The sequence below is a fragment of the Nannospalax galili genome, unplaced genomic scaffold (genome assembly GCF_000622305.1).
Source record: "Nannospalax galili isolate Female #2095 unplaced genomic scaffold, S.galili_v1.0 scaffold37, whole genome shotgun sequence".
Classification (NCBI taxonomy): Eukaryota; Metazoa; Chordata; class Mammalia; order Rodentia; family Spalacidae; genus Nannospalax; species Nannospalax galili.
In genome coordinates, this window is record NW_008339765.1 from 903,832 (window position 1) to 916,872 (window position 13,041).

Below are 13,041 nucleotides of genomic sequence, written 5' to 3' on the forward strand. Positions count from 1 at the left end.
AAATGAAAGTATGATGAACATTATAGAAACAAAGATTAAAATCTGAAGATAATTTAACTCATCCCAAAGTGTAGGTCAAAGAGATGGTGGGATGCCCAACAACCTCAGTATCTCTACCAAATTATATTGACAGACAAAAGTCCTACCCTGGTAAAGTCCTATAACACAGAAAAAAAACAATAAAATCATTTATTTCTCCTAATGCTGAACTCCCAAATAATTGTAGTAATATTGGTGTTACTCGGACAAAAGCCCTTTGTTTTCTGTAAAAATGATAATGGTGACTTTTCTGTGCCACTTTAATAGCCTGGATTTTGGTCTTTGCAAAGAAACTAGAAGGGAGAGTTATAAATAAATATCAAATATATGGAGCATCTCTACAAACAGGCACACGGGCCCCACCCATTTAAGAACCTATGAGGCTATAGACCTCTGCAATAAAAAATTCTGTCTTGGAAAAGTCAGGCATAGCAGTTTATTCATGTAATCCCAGTACTTGGTAGGCTGAGGCAGGATGAACGCCATGAGTTTATGGCCAGCTTTGGCTACATAGTGAGTTTGAGACTGGAAAATGAGAAGGGGAGGGGAGGGGAGGGGATGGGAGGGGAGGGGACAGGAGAGGAGAGAAGAGGAGAGGAGAGGGACTATGTTGGAGTTGGACTCGAGTTTGGAGAAGGGAGTTGTTCTAGTTTGAGTTTGTTGCTCTGATGAACCCAATACCGAAAGCAACTTAAGAGAGGAATGGATTTGAGAACCTTACATCTCCAGGTCAAAATTCACCATTTAATGGTGTCAGAAAAGGAATCCAAGGCAGGAACTTGAAGGCAGTACTGTTTGCATTTCCATGCAGCAGTAGCTCTTACCAGTGAACTCACTGACAGCCAAGTGCAGCAGAAATCATAGGGGAATACTCTTATCGATTCAAGCTTTTTTATATAACACAGGACCATCTGCCTAAGGGTGATGTGGCCCACAGTGGGCTGGGCCCCCTCTTATCATTCAACAAGGAAGACAGTCCTTCATAGACATCCCCAGAGACAAGTCTGATCTCCACAATTCCTCAATCAAAGCTTTTCTCTCATATAACTCTAGACAGTGTTGAGCTGACAGGAATAATCCTCATGCTAGCAGAAAAGGGAACAGTGACTGTCATGGACTCCAGATATTATCACAGGGTGAAACTTGGACCTTGAAGTCTGGAGAGGGATTCCAGGTAGAAAAAAGAGTGTGGGAAAACATGAAGAACAAAGAGAATGTTGGAGATCTCTGAGCATCTCTGATCATTAATGTCACTGGTGCAGGTTGTGAGACACATCTTCACAGTCATCAGCTGGGTTTTGGACATTTTTCTATGACCCTAGGCTGGCTGTGGGGTGTTTGGGAACCCAAGAACTGTGGGAGAAGAGGATATGTTTTCAGTATTGCTATTTTCAAAAGTTTTGTACCCAAATATATTTATTGAAGAAAATCAAGGAAACAAAAAGAAGAGGTAAGAAGAACAGATCTGGAGAAGATTCAAATTCACCTGCTATCCATACTGTTTGGATGTTCCTATAAGGTCCCTATAAAAAACTGAACTTTTCATTGAACCTTCTGATACAGGCTGAAATGACTGTGGAGAGTTAGAATGTTTCAGGTCTAGAGCCAAATTACAAATTTTCTTAGGCTATCCTTATTCCCTTTAACAGATATTCCTTGTCTACCCCTGTGTCTGTCCTAACATCCTTATGACTAACAGCTAAAACAATCTGAAATATATTAACAAAATCCAAGTTTCCTCAACAAAAGTCTAAGAATGTTTTCAGATGCCATCAGAAGCCTATAACTGAGGTTTCTCAAGTTTTTTGTAACTTAGTCTTCTTAATGTTTCCACCAGTATGTATTTAAAACTGTCTTGATTTGTGACTTCCTTTACTACAGAAACTTCATCTCACTGTTACCTCAGGAGAACATGGAACTTGGGGTGAAGTAAGTCTGTGTTCCCATCCATGGTCAATAATATTTGGTTCCAGAATATGCTAATTCTTAAATCTTTCGAGGTAAGAATTTTCTTTTTGACACTATAGTTTGCTTTTGATCACAAATATGTCAGTAAACATATTTGTACATTAGTTTTAGATTGTATGAGTTATCACTCATTATATGAATTTATCTGCTGAGATTAGCACATTATTGTAATATTCAGCACCAATGGATTAATAGAAAGGGATATGTAAACATAAAATTGTCTTAGATATAGATGATATGTATATTAAATATGCAAAAGGCATTTCAGTGGGAAACAATAGGAGTGTAAGTTTTATACTTAAACACTTTCGAAGCAGGCTCTGCTCTGTGGCTGTGGTTGTCTGAACATGACCTGCACAAGGTATAGCCAGTTAACATTCCAGCATAGAAAAGCGTGTCATGAGCTCCACCCCTAGGTGAGAAATTATTGACAGTTGCTGACTGTTAATGGGGGGTCAGTTGTCTTTAAGGGCATGAACCCTGGTAGTATGGTCACCCTACCAGGGGTCATGGTTAACTTAGCACTTGGCTTGTCCCAAGTCTGCTCACATCCTTTACTAAAAGAAAAAAAGCTTTTGAGTCTTTAATGTTTCATACATTTTTATAACATCTTCCTACTTAAGTCACCTTGATACTAGAAATCTATCTCCTTTAAAATTATCAGTCACCCCATATATATTTGGTGATCAGATGAACATCCATGAAGGATCCAATATTGGATGCCTTCTCTGTCAAACTATGATAGATGGTAATACATGCAATAGCATGTAAGACTGAAATTCACCCCAGAAACCTGATGTTGGATCTAGAGACTTATTTAAACCAATAAGCAAAGAAGCAGAATATGTTTCATTTTTAATACATTTTATTAATTCTCTGGCAATTTCATATATGCATACAATGTACCTTATCATATTCATTCTTCATTCCTCCCCTTAACCCTTCAGATTCAACCCTTGTCCACTACCACCTCCAAAATCTGTGTCCTTTCTTTTTCAATGTAAGACACCCAGTCCAATCTGTGCTTCCCATACACTCCTGATTAATTATTTTAAAGGAGATAGATTTCTAGTATCAAGGTGACATAAGTAGGAAGATGTTATAAAAATGTAGATTTCACGGATGTGAACAGACTTGGGACAAGCCAAGGGATACGTTAACCATGAATAGCAGTCTTCTATCCAAGACTGCAATGATGTCCTCAAATATATCGCTAGAGCAGAGTATATAGAATGGCAGCGCTCCATTCCAAATTATGCACGTCAGGGCCATAGACTCCCTCCTTCCCTTGACCAAGAATGCATTAAGCCTTCCTAGGATGACCTCTGACAACCAGAGGAAGCTTCAAAAATGAGCTGAGCTTGAATTCCTTCATGTTATTTTTGCATTAAGGAAATCTGTTGTGGTATAGTTTGAGAATAAAGAGAAAGCTTACCTTTCACTTTTAATGCAATTGTGGATAAAGAGGTCAATGTTGCCCCTCCTGGTCAGGTGCCTCCCACTTGATTTCTTGGCTATGTGAGGAGTGTATAAGTAGCATTGACTGCTAGAAAGGAGAGTTTGCTAGAATAGAGGACAGATCTGTTCACACTCACCAGACTGCTGAGAATTAATTTGAGAGGAGGACTGGAGTGAGTTGGAGGGAACTAATGGAGGAAGTACATGATCAATATACATTGCCAAAATGTATGAAACTTTAAAGACTCATAAACTTTTTTTCTTTTAGTAAACTTTATTCTAAAGAGCCTTCTGCCCCTCCCTTTGGCTATCAAAATACTGAAGCAATGGACCCCAAGAAATTGGAATTTCCCCAGGAATCTTATGCTGGGAGAAGGGAAAAGCATATGCCTGGTGCCATCCAGAGGAGGAACTTGTCTTTCAATTAGATATTTCACACAGTTCTTGTCAGATCACATTGCAGTAGATACTGGAGCATATACAATAGTGAGTCAATGATGGGCAGGACCACACCTTGAGGAGGACTGAACAGATATGTATGTCTCTTGCCTTGTATTTAAACCTTAACTTGTCCCAGGAATCTGAAGATGAAATTTGGGCGTGGAAGAGGAAAGAGAGATCACTGGATCTCTTTGTTCCCCTTTGCTTTGTGGCCACATTGAATAAATATCTTTTTTTAAATTGGCTTATTAAGGATGGATCACCAAATCTGTCTTATTGGGACTGTCAGAGCCCTGGTTGTGACATAAGGAATTCTTATGCTATCATCATTCCAAAACAACTACTTTCCATAATGTGAACTGTGACCCAATTTTCTTCAGTGGTATTTATATAGACTACTCTCAGAATTTAGATTCTGCTTATTCCAGTTCAAGGGGTGCTTTGATACCAGACCCTTAAAAGTGTTGTATTTCTAATGGATTTGAATGTGATAGTGACACAGCAGTATTGTCGCAATATGCCACTCAAGATCAAGTTCATCAAAGATAGCTAAGGAAATTACCAAAAATGATTAACATGACATGCATTATTTTCATATCTTGTGAAGTATAAAAGTAGCATCTATGACCTAGGTCTTGAAATATACTTTAATTTAGCATGCAGTCAGCTTCTGTGATGTCTGTCTTCCTCTTCAGAGTTTCCACATCACAGTAGCAATTATACACAAGAGTAAAATGCATATTTAAACAGTGCAAGCTAACCTGAGACGAGAGAAGAGGGTCATGGCTTTTCTTATTGCTTTCCAAAATATGACTACATAAATTTCTACCATTTGGTTCAGAATCATGGTTAATACAAGAGAAGATGATTCAGCATCTTAAATACAATAATTTCAATATAATGTTTAAAACGTTCTGGAAGCTTCCCTTTTTATCATCTCTCTTGATGAAAATATTTGCTGGGAAGTACATAGATTTATAGAATGGTAGCCACATCCTTGGAGGGCGCTCAGTGAGAGATCTGTGCTTCAGGACAAGGTTTAAAAACAGTGATTTTTTTATGTTTTCCTTACCCATAACATGCATGTGCAGTAATACAAAGCATCCAAATGATCTCAGTAAAAAGGCAAAAGTCTTTAGAGAGTTGGTCTCAAATTTATGAACAATTACAGAGGAAAATACAGAAACAGAATAAGAAAATTCCTTCACTATGTTCTCTGTTATACTAACACCGGGACATGTAGTTATATTCCAACCAATTTAAACTAACACTTATGTCCAGGAAAAATGACAGTGGGCCTCAATTCATTCACTTATTCAAAAGTTGAATCTGTGTTCCTGTTTATCTCTAGGAACTATCTTAGGGTCAAATTAAAAAAGCATGATTTGAGCCTTGCCCTCGTGAGCTAAATAAAGTATATTGTTTTAATAATTCCCCAAATATAACACATGAATGCACTTACTTAGAATATTGGAGAACCATAAATGTTATCATCTATATCTGATAACAAGTCAAAGTGTATTACCAATTCTACAAATAATCTACTCTTAAAATATGCAAAGATGGAGCTGGAGAGATGACTCAGTGGTTAAGAACACTGATTGTTCTTGCAGAAGACCTGGGTTCAAATCCCTACACCCTCATGGAAGCTAACAACTGTCCATAACTCCAGTTCCAGGGAATCTGACAGTCTCTTCTGTTCTCCACTGGCATTGCACCACACAGGTGCACTTACCTGCATGCAGGCATACATACATACACATAAAATAAAATAAAATATTTTAAAAATGTGCAAAGATATTGCATTTAAAGAAAGTGAAGATCAAAGATTAACAACTCTCCAACCAAGATGATTAGCACTGCCAGGCAAAGTGGAATACCAAAGAAAATAAAACCTGTGACTGTCTTCACAACACATTACTCCTGGTTAGTTCAGCACCATCTCCTCATTACGTCCCATAAACACAAACCAGCAGCCAAGGTTCTACTCAGTGGTTTCTTTTTATTTTCTTGTTTTAATGCCAGAAATTGATTTAGGGAAAGCTAAGGTAGTTTTTTCCAAGTATAGGTAAAATAAAAAGACAAAGAACAGTAGGTTCACTACTCATATATAGAAGATAGCTGTGTCAATGCAATGTTGAGAAGCTGGTTCTCTCTAGGATGAGCTGAAGTTTAATGTGATCAAATAGTATATGTTTACGTCTCAAAGAATTGCATATGTTAATATATTAAGTCAAATATCATTTTTGTTTTATTATAGAGAACTCAAAACAATAATATGCACAAAAAGATCTTTACCTACCATTGATCCACCGAGCTTCTGGATTATGAAGTGAAAATTCTTTCCCCAAAAGCTCTTCTAAGGACAGTCTAGTTTCAGAAGAATTTGTGAGCTCATCTAAAAATAAGAGAGATCCAAAGTCAGACACTTCTGGCATTAGTTTTTCTCAGAAGAATGAGATATAAAATGTAGAATACTTTCATTCAAAATATATATAAAGTAAACATTAATATAAAGTGAGCATGTAAAACAGATTTTGTCATTGAAACTTTGTTTCATGATCTTTTATGTTATTATGTTTTTCAAGACAGGAACTTGCTACATGGTCCAGACTAGCCCTGAACTCAAGATCCTCCTGCTTCTACCTCCCAAGCTTGGGGTTGCAGGCACTACCACACCCAACCTTAACTTTTAAAATTAAATCATACAATTTTAGTATTAAATTGCTTTAGTCTGGCAATAATTTCATAGATCAAACCCAAGATATATAGTGTTATACAATAGAAAAATTCAAGAACTCCTGATTTACACTGTTCAATAAGACTAGATTTTGCTGTTTAATCATTATCCATCCCTCAGTTTTCAAACTCACTTAAACATACAATCCTTAATGCCAAAATATTATTCTGTAAAAAATAAATATGAGAGGGTTGAGAGACCTTAACACACAGGGAAAAAACATCATTCCAACTCAAAAGGCATTTCAAATAAATACAATGAATATCAAATTCCACCAAATACCTATCACCCAACAAACTCCAAGTGAATTTAGACTTAAATGTCAAATTTAAAATGCTACACTGAAAATCAAATAGTGTATCTTGGCCACTGGAAGATGTACATTATTTGAGTCTCTTTTTACAGTCCCGAATCTAGAAATGGAGGACAATGACTTGAGTTGCAAAACTAGACATTCCAAGTATCCCTTCACATGTAAGAGGCCACGGGGAGCAAAATAATAGCATTGTCTATTTGCTGAGAAAATTCTTTTTGGTGACCTTTTAGCTCTGACCTTCCCACTGATGGAAAACAAAATGTCAACGATAGATACTAATCTCATTTGATTTTATTTTTTAAAAATTCAGCACTTAACTGTACCAAGAACTTTGTTTGTCTTTGCCACAGCTTCTAGAACAAAGACTCACTAATTTCAAACATAATTCCCTTTCTTGTGAATCAATTAAACATAATAACTCCGAAGAAATAACTGAAAAAATATGTGAAGATTATTTGATTCCCACTTTTGCACAAAATGTGATTATATGCAAATTTGACAAAATATGTTATGCAAAGATATATAGCTGATTATTTGTCTAGCAATCAGAAAGATCAAAATTTAAACTTTCTTAGGTCTGGTGAGATGGCTCAGTGGTTAGGAATGCTTAATACTCTTCCAGAGGACCTAAGTGCATTTCCCAGCACCCACAACCAGGTAGCTCACAACCACCTACAACTGCAGCTCTAAGGGATCAAACACCATCTCCTAGCCTCTGTGGACACCTGAAAACATATGGTGAACATTGACTCCAACAGGCATACAGACATGTACATAAATAAAGCTAACTGAAAAGATTCAATCTTTCTAACAAAATATTTAAAAAACAAGAATTTGTGAAAATCAGAAACATGTCTATGAATAATTCAGAGGGACTTACATGTACAAAACGAAGTGTATGACAGAAGAGAATACGGATACAGAGTGCTAACTAATTTTGAAATGGAAGAGAATATCTTCACAAGAGGTCTAAGACCTCAGGTAATAATAAAATCACCAACACACTGCTACTGTCAGCAAGAATACAAACCTTAGAGAGACTTTGATAGATGCTTTGGAGGTTTCTTACAAAACTCAACTAGTTTATTTTCTGCAGCTCTGGGGACTGAACCCAGAGCCTCACACATCATAGTCAAATGTTACATCCCTGAGTAAGTTTTACCTACCTTGTGTACTGTATCTTTTATGGAGGTGTATATGTATATACATATATGCACATCAATGCACAACTATATATGTGCATGTGTAAACTTATAAGGAAAGTGTACCACACTAAATAATCTCATATATAATTATTTAAACATTAAGAATTTTCAAATATGTCTTCTTATATTTGAGAAGAGACCATACTGGAAATCTCAACTGGGAATCTTATTAATACAGATGTGTGTGTGTGTGTGTGTGTGTGTGCATGCGTGCATGTGTGTGTGTGTAATCTCTCTAAAATTCATCTATCTATCATCTATATATCTATTTTAATCATCATCATCTACATATAGCATCTATCATTTAAATATATGTCTGTCATCTGTTATCTATCTACCTGTGTAAGTATGTATGTATGTATGTATGTATGTATGTATGTATCATCTATGTATCTATGTATCTATGTATCTATGTATCTATCTATCTATCTATCATCTGTCACCTACTGTCTATCTATCATCTATCTACTATCTATCTATCATCTATCTATCTATCTATCATTTATCATCTATCTATGTATCATCTGTCATTTATCTACCATCTACCTATCTATCTATCATCTTTCTATCATTCTATTCATCTGTCTATCTGCACACACAAACACACACACACAAAATGTATGTGGAAAATCCTTCTTTGATATCTCATACAGATTACTTACCTTACCTACTAGAGTTAGAGTTAATGTTTGATATTATTGTGAACATAATATTTCCCATTGTAAGTGGTTATTATATGTAAGGTTACTGATTATATTATATATCATATCACACTTCCTTAAAATTGTATATATATATGAATTCTCAAAAATAAAAAAATATTAGCAAAAAATATAATTGCTCCCTCTCCTCTTTTCTATCTCCTCCTCCCCCTTCTCCTCCTCCTCTACCTCCTCCTCCTCCTTCCTGAGTTCTTCTTGTGCTTTTTCAGTCTCACAATGTAGCCTTGACTGGCCTGGAGCTTGTTATGTTGACCAGGCTGGCCTGGAAATCACAGAGCTTTTTGGGTGCTAGTGTTAATGGTGTGCCCCACCACACACAGCAAGTGATATGTTTTAGTATAATTTCAACAATATCATATTAAATATTTTTTCTCTTTAGTCTTTCCAAAAGTTTAAGCAATTTAGTGCATGCTGTAGGCTTTATTGTCTGGTAATTGTAGAGCCACATGCGATTTGAGTAAGGACAATTAGACACAGTTCGTGCACACACTTCAGTCAGCTTCTCTTCCTGGCAAATATCATTTTTCTGAACGAAAACACAGTAAGATTCTTTTCCTCTTGTTAATTTCACCGAGTTCACATGTATTCATTTGTGTGTTTGGTTCTATGCATTTGATGATGGGAGTAGAACCAGTCAAGATACAGAGAGAGCATCACCATGGTCTCCTATTCCCATGTACGTAGCCTCTATTGTTAATACCACCCACCTGCAACCCTATACAGTTATACCAAGAGCATTAGGTCATCCTTGGAAAGAAAAGCAAGTCATGCTTTTTTTCTTGTGTTTTTATATATGTGAAAATGGAAATGAAACTGAAATTGTGCAGGGGATCAATGGGGTCTCACGGGAGAGGAAGGGAGAGAAATGGGAGCTACGTTGAGGGGAGAAATGTACTTATATGAAAATGTACGCATGAAATTTAGTACCATGTACAAGGAAAATATGCCAAATCAAAATACTGATAAAAATTTTAAATGTATACTCACAGTAACGGTTTGCAACTGTGATCATCATATAGCACTGTTAAATTATAAATATTTATTTATTTATATTTTTGTATATAGTTATGTTACATTTGTGTGCAATATATGTGCACATGCATGCACAGGGGCCAGAGGAGGACATCGGGTCTCCTGATCTATCACTGTTGATGGCTTATTGAACCTGAAGCTAGGCTGGTGGCCAGAAATCCTCAGCAATTGTTCTGTCTCAGCCTTCCACAGCACTGTGGTAACAGGCACATGGTTCCTCACATGTTTTTTATGTAGGTTCTAGGGATGAACAAAGGTCTTCTTGTATCAAGTGCCCAAACATGGCTCAAGTTACCCATTGAGCCATCTCCCCCCAACCCCAAACATAACATTTTCATATAAATTGTTTCCTTAGGAAAATTTTCTGGAGAATCATCAAGGTCGTTGAGTCTATAATACTATATTTATTTTGATGATTCAATAATATCATAGAGTATGAGTGTCATACAATTTATGTAAGCATTTATTCACTGAAAGTCAGTTACCTTTTATTTTTCTAGTTTTGAGCAAACATGAGCAATGTTGCCATGGATATTTGTCCACATGTTTTTTTGCAAACATAAACTTTCCTTCCTCTGGAATTAATGCCTACAATGCAGTCCCAATATTAAATGTTAAGCACATATTTAATTTATTTTAAAAAGAAGGTACACTATTTTATAGTCTCATCAGCAGTGGACAATTGATCTACTTTCTCTGAAACCTTCACAGCATTTGATGCCAGCTTTGCTTTTTGTTTTAGCTACTGTGGTGTATATGTAGCAACATCTGACAGTGAGTTTGTTCTTGTTTCTCTAATTGCAATTACACTAAATATTTTAATATTTAATTTACTCCTGATTTACACATACTCTTCACTGAACATTGGTCTGCCCATGTCATCTGTCTTCGTTTCTGGTTGGACTGACTTTGTCAAAGTATTTAACTACTGAATTTGAAGGGTTGTTCACTTTTCTACATATAAATCTCTGTCAGGGGCATGAATTTCAAACATATCTTTTCAATGTTAATTTTTCTGAGTTCTTTGTATATTCTAGACATTAATTCTCTATCAGTTGTATAGAGCACAAAGATTTTCTGTCTCCCATTTTGTAAGCTGCCTCTGTTCGTGGGTATAGCCATTTGGTAGGTTTCCTACACTGAGGTGCATGACCCCACAGGCATAAGCATACAGGCCATTGTAAATGAACTCAGTATGTTATTATAAAAAAAAGGACATGAAAGTGGGAAGGTCACCAGCAGTGTGGATCTAGGTGTTGGAGGGGAGGAAGTGGGTTTTCAAAAGGATCAAAATTCATTGTATACAGTATGAAATTTTCAAAGAATAAAAATATTAAAAATCCAAAGTACACACACACACACAGAGAGAGAGAGAGAGAGAGAGAGAGAGAGAGAGAGAGAGAACTTATCTTCAATATGCTAAAATTATTTTTGCATGGAAAAAGTTTTCAGTATTGATGAATTCCAATTCAAATATTTTCCTTTCATGAATCTAGCAGTTACTATTACATTGAAAACTGATGTCTAAACCTGGGGGTGTTGTGGGTTTTTGTTTTGTTGTTACAGCTTGATTATTGTTTAAGCGAAATTTTTACTTTCTCCTCCCCCCCCCTCTTTATAGCTTGCATTTTTCATTTCTTTAAATTGTCTTTAGCTCTAGGCACTGTCAACATATCTCCCGAGTTTGTCATAAAATAAACACCCCCTATTCTCTCTCTATCTGTATGTGAATAATTAAATTCATTTAACAGTCATCCAAACTAGCCTCTACCTTGTCTCATTTATGAACAAGCTTCTGTCAAGACTCAATCTTGTGAGATGTTCATACTTTACAATTCTCTTCCATCACCCCCCAAATGTTCCCTGAACCCTCTTCAAAGTTGACAAAGAGCCCAGTGTAAGATGATCGTGAGCCTGGAGTTGAACCATTATCTCTCTGATTTTAAAATTATTGCATGGAACCATTCATCTCCCCAAATAATTTTTCATTCTCCATTCTCTTTAATGATATGATAATTATATTTTATTGTAATTTTAAAAATATTTTATTCATTATTTTTAATGTATATTTTATTGTGTTTTTGTGCACTTCAAATAATAGTTATTAATTAAATTTAGACCCCCTCCCCCCCATACACCCACTGGATTCCATGCATTCTGTCATATATATTAAGTCCTATCAAGTCAAGTATTTGTACCCAGATGTCCCTTGGTGCAAGTTCATCCACTGGAGTCTAGTCAGTCTATTTAGAGTCTTCCTATTACAACAGAGTGCATACACACAGAAGGCCACAACAGCCCAAGTTTTAGAGAATAAGAGACTGTAGAGCATGTCCCATATAGAACTCTTATATTGAACCTCATTATTTTTATGTTGCATGTATGAGTATATTGCACGCATATATGAGAGTGTACCCTGTAGTGCAATGACCATGGAGGTCAGAAGAAGGCATCAAATCCCCTGGGACTGGAGTTACACACACACACACACACACACACACACACACACACACACACAGTTGTTAGCCCCCACGTGGGTGACCCTGTGGAATTGAACCTGGGTTCTCTGCAAGAACAGCCAGTACTCTTAACTGCTGAGCCATCTCTCCATTCCAACTTTTTATTTTTAAAATATTCACTTTTATAAATAACATTTTAAAAAACAGTCTTGGGTTAGAAAAATCAAAATGCTTGGCTTGTAAGAATGAGGACCTGAGTTCAGTCCCCTGTGAGTTCAATAAGATCTTTGAACATCTTTTTGGTTGGTAACAGCCTCTCATTTGATCTCATCTTTCTCCAACAGAGAATTGTTAAAACATGCTGTACACAGTAGAATTCTTTGTTTCATTTTATCAAGAAAATTTCTTATAAAATGCCAAGCAGAAATCCTCAAATTGGCCTTTCTTCTTTGATACTTGGTGGAGGGAGAATCATGACTTCAAGAACATGCCTTGTGCGTCTCATGACAAACAGACATTTATAAACCCACATTACAAACTAATTTCTCATGAACATAATTTAAGTCACAGTTGGATACTAACTTGAAAAACCTTAATTCAATACGTTAATGATTTTCACTGTAGTTTAACTCTAAAGTACCATTTATATCGAAGAATCTGA

At 36.1% G+C, this 13,041-nt stretch overlaps 1 protein-coding gene across 2 annotated transcripts in view; it reads right to left on the bottom strand.

The window, feature by feature from the left end:
* Positions 1-13,041, bottom strand: part of Dpp10 (dipeptidyl peptidase like 10) — a 1,579,922-nt gene that overhangs the window by 559,727 nt on the left and 1,007,154 nt on the right. For both annotated transcript variants that reach the window (XM_008834544.1, XM_008834545.2), the window contains exon 3: positions 6,209-6,304. In XM_008834544.1, coding sequence (XP_008832766.1) covers positions 6,209-6,304 — 96 coding nt within the window. The remainder of the gene's footprint in view (positions 1-6,208; positions 6,305-13,041) is intronic.